This window comes from Gopherus evgoodei, chromosome 12, assembly GCF_007399415.2.
Source record: "Gopherus evgoodei ecotype Sinaloan lineage chromosome 12, rGopEvg1_v1.p, whole genome shotgun sequence".
Lineage (NCBI taxonomy): Eukaryota > Metazoa > Chordata > Testudines > Testudinidae > Gopherus > Gopherus evgoodei.
In genome coordinates, this window is record NC_044333.1 from 35,878,111 (window position 1) to 35,895,741 (window position 17,631).

Consider the following 17,631-nt stretch of genomic DNA (forward strand, 5'->3'; position numbering starts at 1 on the left):
TTCACCTGACATCTGTTAACACAAAAGTTTTTAGCTTGTTAAAAATGTTGCTTTTGCTTTTTTCAGAGTTACTATCTCCAGGTGTGAAAAGCAAGATTTTTAAAGGCCAAAGAACCTACCGGCTCTTTGCAGGTATTTAGCCATTTATGTCACTCTCTATCCCAAAATATTGCATTACATATAGGAATTCTGGTTGTGGAAATGTTGTAGTTACTGCTGATGGATTATAAAATGTTTACTTTAAATTAAAGTGATGTCACTTGCAGGGATAGTAAGTTCTAGTGTAAAGTGACACATAAGTACTGAATATTCCTTTATGTGATTACTGTCACATTGTTTCAGCTTCTGCCTAAGTAACATAGGATCACAGTTCGGTACCAGATCCATCCTGCACAGGGTATACAGATACTTGCTTTTCAATGAAAGAATGCAGACTGCAAAACTTCTGTTAAGATGCATATAGGGCTGCTCTGTCTCAAGTGGTGTACATCAATATTCATATTTTCTCAACGGGGTTAAATTTTAAGTATCAATTCCTCTGTGACTATTATTCATTTATGATGACGCTTAACACAAATTGTATAGCATAACTGTTATTGATGATGAATTGGTGTTGGTGACGTACAGCTTGAATGGTAAATACATCTTGCATAGCCAGAAGAACATCTGCAACTTTAATATAGCTATATTTGACACATACCGCTGATTTGTGTGGTAACTTTTCAAATGTCTTTTAAAATTGCCACTTTGATGTTCATTCATTGCATGGTTCTAAACACTTTCAAGATGAGTACGTCTGACAATGTATGAATGGCATATTGTATGACTATAGAGGTGTCACCGAGTTGGATGTTAGTGTGACATTTTTATGGTCAGAATATATTGAAGTACCAGATGAAAGCCTGTTGTTGCTGTTAAAGACTGGAAACTGGTATAAATATTCTGAAGCATTTTATTAATAAACAAAACATTAATCTCTACAGTCTTTAAAAACTATACCTAGATTAGTAAGATGTGCACCTGCTTGTTTGTATTAGCATCAGAAGAAAAAGCTCAGACTGGAGCTTGTCACTTCTAAGTTACCAGTTTAGTTTCAGTTCTGGTGGGCTTGTGTGACGAGGTGGTTTGGATCCAGTTCTGTTTAGGTGGTATAACCAGGTTACAGAAGATACCATCCGGACTGGAAATCTGAGCAGAGGGCAGTAGTTACTTTAGTGGAACAAGTCTCACCTCTGGGGTGAGCTTTCCAAGACAGGATTGGAGAGCCTGGATAAAAACAGTATGAGGAAATTTGCATTGCCACTGCCTTATCTTTTGTGCCTGTTCTGTAGACGCACACCATTTCAGTCTCCAGTTCATTGTTTTAGTCCAGAACTTCACACACACAGCATGCACTACTTGTACAAAATTTTAATGATTAAAAAGAGGATTTTTTAGAATTAAAGATATTTCTCATTATAAATATAACAAGAGGTTTGCCTAAATATTCTTCTGCAGTAAGATAAAATACAAACTGCATCCTAGAAAATCTTAGAGTAGTTTCTGTCTTAAAGAACTCTTGAAATATACCAATAATTTAGAATGTGTATACTGTATACCATAAATCATGCCTGTCTGCTTTTGCTTAACTTAAAGTACTCGTAATATGTTTTTGTCTTCATAGAAGTGTAAACAAAATCAGAGTAAGTTTAAAGTGTGTGGTTCAACTCTGAAAGGTAGACTGTGAAAATGACACTTTCCTACTGCTACTTGTGTTTACTGCTTTGTTTACTCCACTTAGCATTGCAGAGACAAGCATAGAATAATAGAATACCAGGGTTGGAAGGGACCTCAGGAGGTCATCTAGTCCAACCCCCTGCTCAAAGCAGGACCAGTCCCCAACTAAATCATCCCAGCCAGGGCTTTGTCAAGCCTGACCTTAAAAAACCTCAAAGGAAGAAGACTCCACCACCTCCCTAGCTAACCCATTCCAGTGCTTCAGCACCCAAACATAGCTAACAGAGTGAGCTAGACTCTGTTCCTTCTTATGCATTATTACCAAAATTATATACCAATATAATTCCAAACAGTTACACCTGTGCAACTCCAGTGAAAGCAGTAAAAGTCCGCAGATGTAGTGGATAGCACAATTTGAAGATGAAGGGTAGTTTCCACAACATCAAATGGACCTAATTTTGCTTCAGAACATATTACAGGTGGTGACTTTCTCAAAATAAAGAATCCAGCTTGGTTCCATGTTGAGATTGCAGGATTGGCACTCACAAAACTAACGTGTAAACTAAGCACATTCAGGTGGTTAGTATACAGTGATTCTTCTGGAATCAGTTTTGTAGGGTGGAACAATACTTAAAGCAAAATTAAATGGGTTAGATGGGGAGTTTCTTATGTTTGTAATAGGAGACTTTTGAACAGAGTTCTGATATTGTAAAGTTTCATAATGTCCTCTTGTATATGAAGATTTGAGGTTTTATGATTAGATATGAGGGAAGGTTGAGTCAGAGGCTTCTGGTTTAAGTCACAGAGGTGTCTGATACTAAGTATTGTATAATATCTACTTTGATCTTTGAACAGTTAACTTACAATCATGTTGACTTGAAATGACAAGCAGCAACAAACTGGACGTGTAGGCGATTTCAAGCAGTTATGTTTGTTCTCAACTATTTACTAAGTTTGTCAGCACTAAATGAATTTTCTGAAGCTAAGTTGAATTGTTGCAGGAAGATGGTCTATCAATCCCATTGGTCTTTTCCTGTGAAATAAATCCTTCCTTGAAAGCCATGTAGTAAATTAAAAATATCTGTCTTAGACTTTTGGGACATTTGATCTTAAGGATATTATTTTTCACTACTTTAGAATCCTGCGTTTTTGTGCTGCCAGTGAAAAATCACTAGCATCACAATAGATTTTTCCCTTTGTAAGTAGATAAAATTTTGACAGTATTTTCTATCATATAGATAATGCTGGTATAACTTTAAGTATTTGCAAAGGTATTTGTAAAGGTTTTATTGGTGACCACTGTATAAGCATAACTTCAGTACAGGATAGCATGTAAACATGCCACTCAACATGTAGTTAAACGCTTCAGAAAATAATGTTCTTGATTTCATGTGAGTTGGAAAGTTTGTCTGAATTATGAACTTAAACAAAGGAATATCTTGGTAAATTTGTATTCCTGTTTTGTTTCCAGTGGAAGGATAAACATTAACTTCTTTCTTTGTAGTTGTCTATCATCATGGAAACAGTGCAACTGGTGGCCATTACACTACAGATGTCTTCCAGATTGGTCTTAATGGCTGGTTACGCATTGATGACCAGGCAGTCAAAGTGATAAATCAGTACCAGGTGGTGAAGCCGTCTGCTGAACGCACAGCCTACCTCCTGTACTATCGCCGAGTTGACCTGCTGTGAAACTTTCCTCTTTATGCTGTGTGTGCAAGATACCTGCTTTGTAGAACGCCAACTATCACTAACTTTTTTCCTCCTTTAAATGCTCGTTTGAGTGAATCCTTTTTTCCCTTGCAACTATGGGCTAGAGTGAAAAAGGAAACTACCTTGGGGGTTGTGCACAACATAGTTTGTGTGTCGACTTTTGATTTTCCAGAATGAAGTCATTTGGTTGAAAGACTTAGTCTCACAAATCACAAAAAGATAAAATATCTCTGAGTTAATGCTGAATCCTAAGATGATAAAGGGGGTTTGCATTTGATTCCCACTTTCGAATTGCATAGTAGAAGAAAACCCTGCACCAGCAACAAAACTTGTAGATTTCTGTGAAAATAAGTTTTATCTTTACTTAAATAAAAAAAACTAAAAAAAAAACCAAACCTCTCTGTTCCCCCGGTAGTTTTTGATAAATGGTAAAACATGAGCCAGAGGGTATCAGGAGACAATGGTTCTATGTGCTTCAAAACAATGTACAAAAGTACAAAATGGTGAGTTGCTGGTTCCTAATAGGAAAGAAACCACATTTTAATAATTGTGCGATGAGAAACTGCTTAAGTACACATTGCAGATCAAATATTTGGAGTTAAAATGTTAGTCTATATAGATGGGTGATTGTAACTTTATTGCTATTAAGAGATTTCAAACTGCATTTATGCTTCTGTGTACACAAGATTTTTAAAAATGGGCAAAATAATGAAGATTGATATTTCTTTAAGTCTGCTTTGTTTAATTTTGCTGTCTGCTCCCCAATAATGTTGAGTTCCTAATTGTACACAGTTTAGTGATATCTAGGAGTATAAAGTTGTTGCCCATCAATAAAAGTCACAAAGTTGGTTTAAAGTTGTGGGTTGTGTTTCTTTTACTTTGAGTGTAAATTTCAGTTGTGGAAACTCTAGTCTAGAGTTACTATGCATTTTCTAATTCGAAATAATGCTATTATACTCCTGAAAGCATAATCATTTCCTTGGTTAAAAAAAACCACATACCTACTAGGTCAAATGAGTTTTGCATTTGAAAAAGAAAAAAAGCAAATTGCAGGAAAAAGTGTATTTTCTCCACTGTTTTCCCTTTGTATTTTTTAAATGAAGTAGCTGCTCTATATTTTTAGGCTTTATGTTCTAGGAAATTTCGGTAGCATTTTCTTAAGCTTCCTAGATTTCTCTTCACTTTTTCTCTCTTTGTCTGGCACAGGCAGGACGCTTGCTTTCCATATAACTTCTCTGTGATTGTGCTGCTTTTTACCTTTTGTTGAAATAACTGTACAATTTGCCCTCTCTCAGTAGAACTTCATTTAAGTCTCCCTGATACTGAGAAGATTGATGTTGAATAGGAGAGGTTGAAAGTGACTTAAAAAGAATGAACACACACTCTGTCTTTAACATATTTCTTTTATTTAAACATTAAAAAGAAGTAAAAATTGTATTTCCCTTAGTTGCAAGTGTCTGTTACAAATCTTTAATTAGTCATATAATTATATTCAGTGAAATTAGAAGAAAACCTTTATTTAGATGTTATAAAACCAAGTCTTGACTGTTTATCTTCTAACGTTTTAAGAAAGAAGTAAAGATGTTCCCCTTGATTTGGCCAGATTCGAGTTGAGTAACCACATTCTCCCTACCAAAGTTTGCACTCTTGCTTCAGTTGGATTTTTCACTTTGTGTTGAATTGCTGAGAGGAATTGATGTGCACTGTTCAACTGCCGGTGTCTTCCATCCTAGAGGTGGGAGCGTTTTACAATCCTGCCATATAGTTTATATATTATATACTGAGAGTGTTTTGGACGTAAGTCGCTATAAAGATGTTTGTTGGAGCTGGTTGGAAAAATTCTAATGAAACTTATTTCCTTTGGAATTTGCTGAATTGAAAGCTAAGCGCTTCGTAAAGACAGTTTGATTTTGACGAAATTCCACAAGAAACCAAGCAGGGTTGCTGTGGAATCTGACCTGCCAGATAGGTTTCCTGCCAGTTCACGTACCTGGCAGACTGCCCCAGAGCCAGGGCTCCTAGAGATGGGCAGAGAACGTTCTTGTTTGATAGAGAGAGTTGCAAATTTTGAACAAAAATCACATGTAAAGTTGTTGAACCATGGTCACTAGTCAATGTAAGTCAGGCTGAACCATTAATTCTGCAGTTAAAAATTTCCTATGTGGATACTAGTCATCTTAAAATGGAGTTATTAGAACTGGACACAGTGAGAAAATAATATTATTTCACTTAAAACCTGATCCAGCAAAGCAGTGAGACTATTCACAGGCTTAAAGACAAGATTAATCCATCCATTATAATATTAAATACATATATAACATTTCACATTATGTGCCTGCCTGTCCTCCCTTTGAAGTTGATGTTATAAGTCCCATTAATATCAATGGTGCACAATTAGATCATTTTACCCTCACTAAAAATATTTTGTAGATCCCACTTGTAATTAATATACACTTTAATCCCACAAACCTGCACCGAGCTTTTCCTATGTCAAATAAATCTGAAACAAACCCGGAGCTGAAACGTGAAACAGACATAAGTTTATATTCCTTTTTTCTGATGATAGTGGTGATTCTTATTACTTTAAATATCTAGCTTATGACATTTTTTGTATGTGTATATATAGTCTGTCTCTAGTAAATGTAGGTTATTATATAAAACCAAGGCTATGTCTACTCACAAGAGACTTGCCCATAAGAGACTTTTCACAAAAACTACACTATAAATCATTCTTGCAAAAGAATCTGGAGCTCCTTTAGCTGAGGTTACTCAGAACCGTGTCAAGTGATGTTTTAGAAAATATTGTGATAGAATTTCCTCTTTCACAATTTTATTACAAAGAATGTAAAAGTGAAGTACAATAGTCACTTTGATTCTGCATATTCGTGTCCTCTTTATAATTTTCTTGCTAAACTAAAATGAGAGATTCAGTAGAAGTGGGTTTTTTTTGTATTTTGTTTTGAGAACTGGCAGTGATTAATTTCTGGTGTAAAAACAAATTGCAATGTCTGTTTGTACGAAATAAACTTCCATAGGTCTTTTTAATTTAATTTGCACTAAGGATGTTGCACATACAATTGTTGATGAAACCGGTGCAGTGAGTTACTCAAAGAAGTCAGTGAAAAGCATGTAGCAACGTCTGACATTACACAACCACAATTTTGATTTTCTGTTAACCTACTCTCCTTGTTTTTGAACAGTATGTATGTCCTTGATTTCTATCTGTAACTGATAATGTCAAATGCATCAGAGCTAAGTGTTATAATTATTTAGTGATGTTCTTAAAGCAGATTTTAACCTTAGAAGAAAACTGGCTTGCGTGCAAAAAAAGGCCAAGATTTCCAAAACAGACGCCTGAAAATAGGGCTTCTGAATCCTATACTTGAAAAATCTTGGTCTAAGTATAAGGAATCGGAGCATGCCAGAAGTTCATACTGAAACAGGCTGTTTAGGGGGTGATTTTTTCAGAAGAGACTGTCACATTTGGAAAATTCTAACCCTAGTGAATTAGTCAAAAAGTCCAGCATATCAGAATATTGATTAAAAAAAATAAAGAACAGTTAAGTGCTATGTAGTAAGTATGTGTTTTAATAACAGTTGAAATAGCATTTAATTGTCTCGTTGCTTTGTGAAATACTTAGCCACCTCCATAGGCTGGCTACCTATATACCATTATGCCTCAGCCCAAGATTTTTAAGATACTGGAGGAGCACCATGGAAAACCACTGAATTAATCCTTTTATGAAGTATGTTTGAAAGTATTTTTATTTCAGACAGTCTTTGGGAAGCATCTTGGTTATGTGTTTTAGTTAGAATATTTCACTCTCCTATAGGGCCATCCATCCAAGGTTAATCTTTCATGAATTTTGTTCCAGATTGGTCCTTTGCTATCTGTCGTTACTGTTCTCTCCCAATTTGCAGATAGAGGAGCAGAGGTTAAGTCACTTGCTTTATAATCCATACAACTAGTACCAATAGTGAATATTTACTGTTTTTGTGTTTTGGGAGGGATTTGTACCATGGAAACTACAGACAGTCAGCGAGTAGTGTATTGCTTTGGGAACACAAATATTAGCCTGTAGTGCGAAAACCAGAAACAAATAGAAATACTTGCCCCTCCATCTCAGTTAATTCTTGAATTTGTAATTTGTCACTTGTAAATCCATTCATGCAAAACCTTTTAAATCACTGATAGAAAACTACTTTAAAGAGTTTTGGTAATGATTTTTATTGACCTAAGAGAAATATTCATATAGAGTAATTTTGAATGGATTCTGCCATGCCATATAGCTCATGCTCTTCAGTCTCATGCTAAGCCTTTTCATTTCTCTAAGGGAGGCTGCCATGGGAAATCCAGGATGCTGAAGTAGTTTTGATGAGTCAGCCATGTGAGTCAGTCCTGACCAATACCTCAGCATGATGATAAGGACATTGTGTTGCTGGTGCTGTGATCATTCCTTTAAAAAAAAAAAAAAAAACAAACACGCCTGGCCTAACCACTCCTGGCCATTAAAAATCCCCTGACACCCTTCTCAAGAGCAGAGGCGCTAGCTCTGAAGCTGTAGCCAAGTTGGTTAATCCTATTCCAGTTGCCAAACATCTGCAGTTTTAAATGGATTTGGGTTGTTCGTTTCATTGTGTCATTAAACTGATGCAACCTCGGGTTTCACGCTCCATGGCTATTTGGAATGTCATGGTGTCTGTTAGAACAGAACATCCTGCTCTAAAAATGCAGGGCAGACCACTGGAGAAGATGGAGCATCTGTGCTTTTAGCTGTTAGCTGTGTATGGCCCATGGTTTACAGAGGTGTAGGTCTGAGTCTCTCCAGTAGAGTGCAGTGGTGTCACACGCACTGAATGGTTTATTACTAAAGTTCTAAATTATAGCTGGTCACGCAGTTCTTGCCATAAGAAATCTTAAGCGCATATTTTCATTTTGAATAGAAATTCACTTTTTAAAGTTGTTGGCGTTATATGTTGCAGAGAGATCTATGGGTAATTGTGCATTTTATTTTGTTAGCTTTATGATATTGGTGACAAAAGGAGATTATGGTGGTTTACATCTGAGCAAATTTATAATTACACTTTTTCCTTGGATAAAATCTCTGAAGTGGGAGAGTCGGGGAAGCTTCTCCCAGCTTCTTGCATCTGCAAACTTTCAATGGAAATTCACAAAAATAGGCTTTTTGGAGGTTAGTCCAGAGGGGATTACGCAGATTTGGGAGCATGCCCCATTGTCTTCCAAACTGATCAGAAGAAGTAGAGTATTTGGGGGCCTCCATTTATGTTTGAGAATGGTTAATATATATATTGAGTGTGCTGTGGCCCAGAAATTATAAGATCAGTGAGGAAGGGATTGTCTTTGTTGTTTGTAGCTTAGCACAAAGGGGTCTTGATTTTCTGATTGAGGTCCCTAGGCGTGCACACTTTCTGTTATGACAAACTTGAATAAAAAACCCATCTTGGTACACTAACGTGCCTCCTATGTGAGCATACATTTGAATTAGAAATGGAGTGTAATCCTGTTTGAGTCTAAAATCAAGGCATGGTGTTTGCATGTTAAACTGAGAGTAGAATAACTGAAATATGTCTTTGTTTCTGTTTAGCTGTTACAAAAAAAGGTTTTTCTTATATATTCAGTCCCATTGTGTGGCTTTTCTTGCATATGAACCAGAGAAGTTATAATCAAGACCATAATAACTATGAAGTGAATGGGTAAAAATAACTTCTGATTTGTTTTGGCATTGGCTGAATGTAGGACTTGAAACAGCTGAATGAAGACAAAATGAAAATTTTAACATAATGTGTGAAGTGTTGGTTTTGTCTAAAACGTGTAGCTTCCAACTCTTCCCACAGCCACAACAATCACCTCTTGATCTGAAGTGAATCAAGGCTTAGCAGCAGCATATGTGCCAAAGAAATCAAGGGTTGATTTGCACCGGATAGGAAGTCTTGTTTCTGGCACGTTTGTTTTCGGAACCAGATATTTTTGGATACCTGTCCACATTATGGAAATCCAGCTCTTTTAGTCCTTTAACAGTAGCCACAAAAGAGACTTGAATGTTTTGGACTCCTGGGAAAATACTTGCAGAACGTGATGCAACTGTCTTCTCTCTTTGATCCTTCACAGTAAACGTGCCTGTTTATCATGTCGTTCCAGGTCCATGGAAACACAAAGTGGACCAAATTCATGTATTCAAGTCCTTCAGTGAGCTTACATCAGGGACAAACTTCATCCACTGAATTTGTATAGCTCAAAAATATCCAACAGAATCCCAGTGGAGATAAGTAGTAGAAGTATATAGACAATATAATGTTCTACCTCTTCATACTTCAACTGAAATGGGCTCTAGGTCACAAATGACGAGAAGTTTAGTGGACTCATCCTAGTCCATAGTACCACTGGATACAGTTTCTGGACTTGGGTGATGAAGCTAATTGTACATATCAAAGGAATACATCCATTAAAGCAGGGGTTCTCAAACTGGGGGTTGGAACCCCTCAGGGAGTTGTGAGGTTATGTGGAGGGTCGAGACCTGTCAGCCTCCACCCCAAACCGTGCTTTGCTTCCAGCATTTATAATGGTGTTAAACATATTTTAAAGTGTTGTTTTTAATTTATAAGGGTGGATCACACTGAGAGGCTTGCTTTGTGAAAGGGGTCACCAGTACAAAAGTTTGAGAAAAGTTTGGGGGTAGCTCAGTGATTTGAGCATTGGCCTGCTAAACCCAGGGTTGTAAATTGAATCCTTGAGGGGCTACGTAGGGATCAGGGCAAAAATCTGGGGATTAGCCCTGCTTTGAGCAGGGGGTTGGACTAGATGACCTCTTGAGGTCCCTTCCAACCCTGTTAATTCTGTAAGAATCACTGCCTTTAAGCATCAAGAATAGGGAGATGGGTAATTCTGTTCAGACTGAATCACTGGAAAGGGGTAATTCACAGCAGGGATGTGTGGGAATTACAATATCACAAATTCCCCCTGGATCTGCAAATTATTTGAAAATTGTGGTGTTTAAATGAATTAATCAGCTTTCTGGTAATACTAATGCAGCATCCTTAAGAGGCAGATGACTCACTGTGCCAGAGCAGTGTGTGGTTTGTACCACTTAAGACACTAGTGCTCAGACTATCTTGGGAATTGGAGCCTTGTCATGTCTCTGGATTTGGATGATTCTGAATGGTTGCCATTGCAGGGGAGAACTAAATAGAGGTCAATGGGCCTAATGCTGTTGAGTTGGTGAAAAGGGGTTATTCTGTGAACTTGGCAAAACCATCAGTCCTGGAGGAAGCTGTGGAGCAAGAAAACTGTATTTTTCTTGAATTAATTTTATCTATGACTTCAAAGTAACTACGGCTACCTGTCTTCCACTCTAGTCTGTCTAGTGTCCTGTTCATCCGAGCATCAACACATTTTGGGTTAAGGCTGAGATTTTCAAACATATCCAAAGTCCACTGAATTTCTATTAGCAAGATAGAGCTGTGGGCTACAGATAAGGGGCCATATGCCATTGTTTTACATCTGGAACTCCTTTAAAATAAACCAAAATGTCATCCAAATACAAATAGAAAAGGACTGACCTGACAGAGCAGATAATATTGTGACCTTCATCTTAGATTTTTCTTAAGAAGACTAGGTGCTCTGCACCCATGTTGTTCTAAAGAAAGATACTGATAATGCTTGCCAGTGGATCTAATTATTTAAAAAGCCATGCAGGCTGGATGCCATGCTTGGGGATTTCTGTAATGCAGACAGATATCCAGATAGATTGGATTATGAAAACAAGATATCACCACTTCTCAAAAAAAGCTTAGCTCTGAAAAATGGCAAAAAGCCAAGAGTGACTAAGCAAAGACGTCTATAGGACCAACATTTAAGAGAGGGGGTTCCCCCTACATGTAAATTGCCCCACTATACTGAATGGAGTGGCCTTGTTTGTTGTTTAATGAAGATGGTGTTTCTAATAATCCATATATCAAGTATGATAAATCTATTTTTGGTGTGCAAGCTTTGCCGTGTTTTAAATGTATAGTTCTTTGAAGAATATCCTGGGAGTTGCAGTCTTCAAACCAGAATTGACTGGTTATACTATCGACGGTTGAAAAGAATAAAACTCTCAGGTATTGGTCAGCAGTTTTAAACAGAAAATGATTCATACTGTTTTAAGGAGACCTTGGCTGTTTCTGGTGTGCGTGTATTTGTGTGTACACATACAGGAGGATGGAGGCAAAAAATGTTGGCATTTGAATGCCTCTGGACAGAGTGAGAAAGGGCTGAGGAAATAAACCAGTAATGTCAATCTGTTGGTTGAATGAGAGTCCCTTTCTCACTCTGTCCAGAGGCATTCAAATACCAACATTTTTTGCCTCCATCCTTCTGTATGTGTACACATCCAATCACAGTTATTTTGTCGTTTCTTCTTTTTTAATGAAAGGGAGCCGGGACTGGCATCGCCTCTCTGCGGAGCTAAGTACACAGGCGCTTTGGAAACAGCCCTGTTACAGTCTGCAAGTGCAGTCCAGCTCTGCACTCGCCGAGCCTGAACGCTGCCCTGCACCACCCACCAGTAATCAGTTTCAGGCTTGCAATGACTGCTCGGGACCTGCGGAGGAGCGCCCCCTGGCGTCTCTCGTAGGACGCGGACTAGTGGGACGGCGAGGGGAGAGAAGACAGCTTTGCAAAGTGACAGCAAAGCAATGGGAGATGAACTGAGATTTGCAACCGTTTAATTGCGATTTTCCTTCTTGCAGCGGTCCCCCACCTCTCCTCCCCTCCTCCACCGAAGCACACTCGCAGGTCTCTCGTTTGGCTTCATTTATAAGGCAGTCTGGTTGCGGGGTTTTATGCTGCGCCCCCCCCCCTTCCTCTCTCCCTTTGAATCTAGATTGGTTTGTTTTGCAGTTAAAGCCTTCCCTTTGATTTCTCTCCCCCCACTCCCTTTCTGCTGCGGGCAGGAGGCTCTTGCTTAGCTGGGGCTTGCATTTCCTCTCTCTCCTTCGCAGCCAGAAGCTCCGGAGCAGGAGGAGCCACAGCTTCGACTGATCCCTGGAAAACTACGAGTTAGTGGTTTGGGGTTTTGTTTTTGGGCTCTTTTTTTTTAACTTCAAGGACTGCAGCTAACTGGTCTCCTTGGATATTTCATTGTTGAATTCCATCTGAGTCCAGAGCCCCGTCTCTCTGGCTCCATTCTTGTAGCTGGTTTTGTGGAAAAGTTGTAAATTATCATTTGGTTTTAATTATTGATCCCTCCTCCCCCCCACCGTCTTTGTCTCCTCCGCCGCCGCTCCCCCCCCTCGTTTTGTGTGTGTGTGTTATATTACTCCATTTAATAGGGCGATTCTCAGTTTTCTTGGGCTCCATGGTGTCTCCCTGCTGCCCTGAGAGATTTGATGACACCCTCTATTTTTTCCTTTTCTCAGAAAATAAAGAGCAGTTGCCAAGATCATAGAGGGCCAAGAAATGATCATAACCCTGGAGAGTATAAATATCCATGGCGAAGTTGTGTGAGAACAGCATTCGTTGCTACCAGCTGCGCTGAGACCTTACAATTCATTGCACCTAGTGATAGCTGTCATTTCCCTCCCTCCCTGTTGGTATTTTTAAAATATATAATTTATTTTCCACAAGCAAGTTTTTGACGAGTTTTAGCTTCTGGTGGACTTGCTGATTTTGAGAGGTAAGTGTTAAGTTTTAGCACTGGATTTTTGACTGTTTTAAACCTTTTTTGTGTGTATCAAAAATCTCTGTGTTGCAGATGGGTGTGCTTAATAACCTCTCCAAAAGATTGTGTGATACAAAATTGCACTTTACTAGTAAAGTTCCATTTATAAATAGTTCATAATACTTTAATAAAGTAATAGATGTTACATAAATTGTATTACTAGTGTTAGACAGTTACTTATAAGTACATAGGTGGAAGGTGTCATTGATAATTATAATCAGACCTATTGAATGCTGTAACCTCTAATAGTCTGACCATTTATTAAAACATCTGATTTTTTCTTAAACTTTTATAACTATTTATATATATATGAACTATTATATATAAGCTATTTATTATATTTGTAAATCTAAACTAGGTCTGTGACTAAACCTTCAAGTACTAGTAGAACCAGGTAACTTCTGTTAACAGTTTTTAAAAACCAACTTTTACTATGGCTTTAGGTAGAAACTCACCCTCTTGTATTACACTACAGAGGATGATGGTACATCAGATGTTTTATCTCTGACCTTGAAAACACAGACTTTACAGTTTCATGTGGTAGAGAGGACAACGTGTTCTAAGTCACCGAATTTGTAATTTCACTCTGACTATTCTGCTGGTATTATGTTTGCAGGGAAATACCCGACAACATTGTAAAGCGTCAAATATGTGCATCGTGGCTAAAAAGACAAGGCTGCATATGCAAAATATACAGTGGGCATAGTGCTTGAATCCTGAGTTTATCTCCATGAGTGAATACCTGATCCACCACTGGCTCTGCTTTGCTCATTTTGAGTTGTTGCTGGCATCCTATGTTAACTCTAGCATTTGCCGGTTTCCTCTGCCTTCACTGTGTATAGTAGTATCCCATGGCACTGCAAATATTTGCAGCAGTAGCATGTATAACCAGGGGGATAATCCAACCACTTAATATTTAACTAGGGGACATATTAGAGATCAATAACAATAAAGCATTAACATCTGGTGTGGGCACCACATTGAGGCTGACTTTGTCTGTTTTCCTGTGGGTTGAGTAGGAAGTTTTGCATGGCAACTTCTAGAGGTTACCCATGCTTGTACCCTCTGAGATCAGAAGCTTTCCATTAGCCTAGGAAGTAACTTTTTGTGAACAATCTTTTCAAAGCCCATTTAAATATGACCTCCTCAGATCTCAGAAAATACTTCCTTTGTCCCGTTATAATACAGTAACTCCTCACTTAACGTTGTAGTTATGTTCCTGAAAAATGTGACTTTATGCGAAATGATGTTTAGCGAATCTAATCTCCCCCTAAGAATTAATGTAAATAGGGAGTGGGGGGTTAGGTTCCAGGGAAATTTGCCAGACAAAAGACATTATAAACATTTACAATGTAAGTTTTAATTTTAAACTGTTTAATATTGTACACAACAATGAATGCTTGGTTGAGTTGGTGGAGTAAGAGGATGAGATATTTCCCAGGGAATGCCTTGCTGCTAAATGATGAACTAGCACTCAGCTGAGCCCTCAAGGGTTAATATGCTGCTGTTAATGTAGCCGCACACTCCACAGGGCAGCATCGACTGAGGTTGGAGGGCGGAAACACAATAGATGCAGAGCAGTAGCTGCAAACACTTCCCTGCAAAAACCGCACATGATGAGCCCATGCTATCCAGTTGGAGCGCACCACTCCCTCCTCCTGACAGCACATGCTTGGCTGCACAGGTGCTGACTTTCCAAAGTGCTGGAGGGGGTGTGCATGAGTGTGAGAGAAAGACATGCATTGCCCCTTTAAGTATGCTAACCCCACTTCAAGTACGTTGCCCCTTTAAGCAGAACAGCCAGCTCAGACAGGAAGCAACAGTTTCCAGGAAGCTCTCTCCTTTCTGTCCCTGAGCCCTGTCCCCCTCCTCCGCTTTGCGGAGGGTGGGTAGGAGAGGGGGAACATCCTGATATCAGCACCCCTCGCCCGTCCAGCAAGCAGGAAGCTCCGGGGAGCAGCTCCAAGGCAGAGGGCAGGGCAGGAGCAGCACTGCAGTGGAGGGAGGGTCACCTGAACTGCTGCTGGGCCACATACCTTATAGGGAATTTAGGGGAGCTGATGGAGTGGGAGGCTGCTGCCCTCCCATTTCTAATCCCCACAAGGAGGGGCTGCTCTTCCAGAGAATTCTGCAAACAGTGAGCAAAGCAGGCAGCTGCCAAAGGACGTTATAAGGGAGCATTGCACAACTTTAAATGAGCTTGTTCCCGAATAGATCAGCAACGTAACAATGAAACAACCTTAACGGGGACAACGTTAAGTGAGGAGTTCCTGTATATTTTGCCTGTGAGATGCCTTCATGTCTGGACATTCAGGAGGCAGCTTCTGCCGATTCACTGGTTTCTGATCAGTCCCAGATGTTAACATGGCATCGATACCATGAGCCAGATGCGTTTGAAAAGAGGTCATAGAAATGCTTCCTCCCCTCCCCTGAATAAAGCGAAGTTTAGTCAGCTGGGACAGTGGTTGAAGTAGCTGTCAAACTTCCAACTCGCACACAATGTGCGTCCAAAGCTTATAAGAGTTTCCACAACTGGGATGCCAGTGAACTGTGCAGTCTGGAGACACAAAGCTGAATAACTGGAGCCGTGATTCAGCAAAGCTCTTGAATGGTTACTTCACCAGTTACTTAACTGTGTTGCTGAATTGGGGGCTGTTTTTTTTTTTTTAAGAAGAGCTTGGACACCACTTCGGGACAAATGGATCTTAGGAGAAAGCTTGCTCTTGTATTCTTTGCCCACCCAAATTCCCATGGCCATCCACTATACAAAGGAGTGTTGTATTTGCCTGTGTAATAGAACCATGTCTTTGCCATTGTCCCCTGTTTAATTTAAATATTTCTGAGGCATCTTGTCTTGGCCACTGTCAGTGACTGGCTACTGGGCCAGATGGACCCTTGCCATCTTATAAATAGGGTAACTACCTACTGTGCTTGCATGTTTATATCCCCCCACTGGCACTCCCTCCATTTCACCCATCATTCGATACCCTCCTTGGTATGCCAGAAGTTATTTGTTCAGGAAATTTCCTTCACCTGGGAAACTGGGTGCAACTGAATGTCTTTGGGCCAAGTTCTAGCCCGACTGAAATTAAATCTCACCTTGATTTTTAACTGAAATCAGTGATCCTATGGATGCACATTCACAGAGGATGCAGTGGGTGATTTGTCTAAAGTGCTGGAAATTATACTTTCCCCGCTACCTGAAAGGCATATATTTGAAGCAGGGACTGAATACTTAATCCACCAACCTTAAAACTAGGTTTCAAGGCAGCCCAGTTGGGGAAAGGGGATAATGCTGTTAATTCACAAGCAGAGGAGAGGACTCGGAGAATAATGCACCATCTGTTACACCTTGTTGACTAGCCGCTGAAAGGGCTTGAGCAAAGTAGCCAAGGGTCTGTTGAGGACTTGACATGTTGACGTCATCACATAGTAACAGGTTTGGTATGTCTCTGGGCGGTCAGAGGGTTCAGCTGATTCGCAGGTTGCAATTTCTGTACCTTCACTGTGTGGGGGACGGAGCCCCTGGTTAGAAAAGGGAGTAAATCCGGGTCGGTAGGTAGAACTGCAGCAGCCTATGCCAGCTGTCTGCTTCTGTCCACCATAGCTAAGAAGCAGGCTGCATTGAAAATTGCTCATAAGAAATAGCCACATTGTAAATAGCCATGGCAGATCATCTATATTTCAAACCTCTTAGGGAAGTGTCTGAAAGTAGGAATTGTTCCCTGAATTGAGCCAGATGGTCTACAAAAGTAACAGCTCATTCCCCCCCCCCCCCCCCCCAGTTAGGCTTCATTTATGGAGGGGTTTGTGCCAGCAAACAAAGCTGAGAAGAGAATTAGGTTAAAACAATATTTATCTTTAAAAAACTGGAAGTTGTTTGCCTTTAAGGATCGTACTGGCCTAATTCAACCTCTATTTAACCAATGAAATACTGAATAGGGATGATGCTTGCATGTTACACTTCCCCTTTGAGGCAAGGAGGTATTCTAGTGAAGTAATTAAGACATTTTCTTTGCATGACTTTATCGTCATCTCCATTGCTTTAGCAAAGCCCAGCTCAACTGCTTAACACTTGCTTAGGAAAAATTTATTAGTGGTTGGTTGTTTATTTGTGTCACAGTAGTGCCTACAAGGCTCAGTCAGGGTTTTGGGCTACATTGTGCTAGACACATGCCGGGACAGCATAGGCCAGGGGTGGCCAGTCTGAGCCTGAGAAGGAGCCAGAATTTACCAATGTACATTGCCAAAGAGCCACAGCAATGTATCAGCAGGCCCCCCTCAGCTCCAATGCCTTCTGCCTGCCGGCAGCCCCACCAGTCAGCGCCTCCCGCCTGCAGCAATCAGCTGTTTCACATGTGCAGGAGGCTCTGGTGGGGAGGAGGAGGGAAGAGCGAGGGCATGGCAGGCTTGGGGGAAGGGGCAGGGCCTTGAGAGAAGGGATGGAGTGGGGGCAGTGCCTGGGGCAGAGCCAGGGGTTGAG

The 17,631-nt window shown here is 39.8% G+C and overlaps 2 protein-coding genes across 9 annotated transcripts in view; both read left to right on the plus strand.

Moving 5' to 3' along the window:
• The window catches only part of USP10 (ubiquitin specific peptidase 10), a 78,328-nt gene extending 74,044 nt beyond the window's left edge, over positions 1-4,284 (plus strand). For all 4 annotated transcript variants that reach the window (XM_030581383.1, XM_030581385.1, XM_030581384.1 and 1 more), the window contains 2 exons: positions 67-132; positions 3,221-4,284. In XM_030581383.1, coding sequence (XP_030437243.1) covers positions 67-132; positions 3,221-3,408 — 254 coding nt within the window. In that variant the 3' untranslated portion in view covers positions 3,409-4,284. The remainder of the gene's footprint in view (positions 1-66; positions 133-3,220) is intronic.
• Positions 4,285-10,119: 5,835 nt separating this feature from the next.
• CRISPLD2 (cysteine rich secretory protein LCCL domain containing 2) overlaps positions 10,120-17,631 on the plus strand; it is a 53,229-nt gene continuing 45,717 nt past the window's right edge. Inside the window, exons 1-3 of one of the 5 annotated variants that reach the window (XM_030581764.1) lie at positions 10,120-11,547; positions 11,862-12,223; positions 12,847-13,103. The gene's annotated coding sequence lies outside the window, so the exon portion shown is untranslated. The other 4 variants (XM_030581762.1, XM_030581763.1, XM_030581765.1 and 1 more) reach the window with 4 other exon arrangements.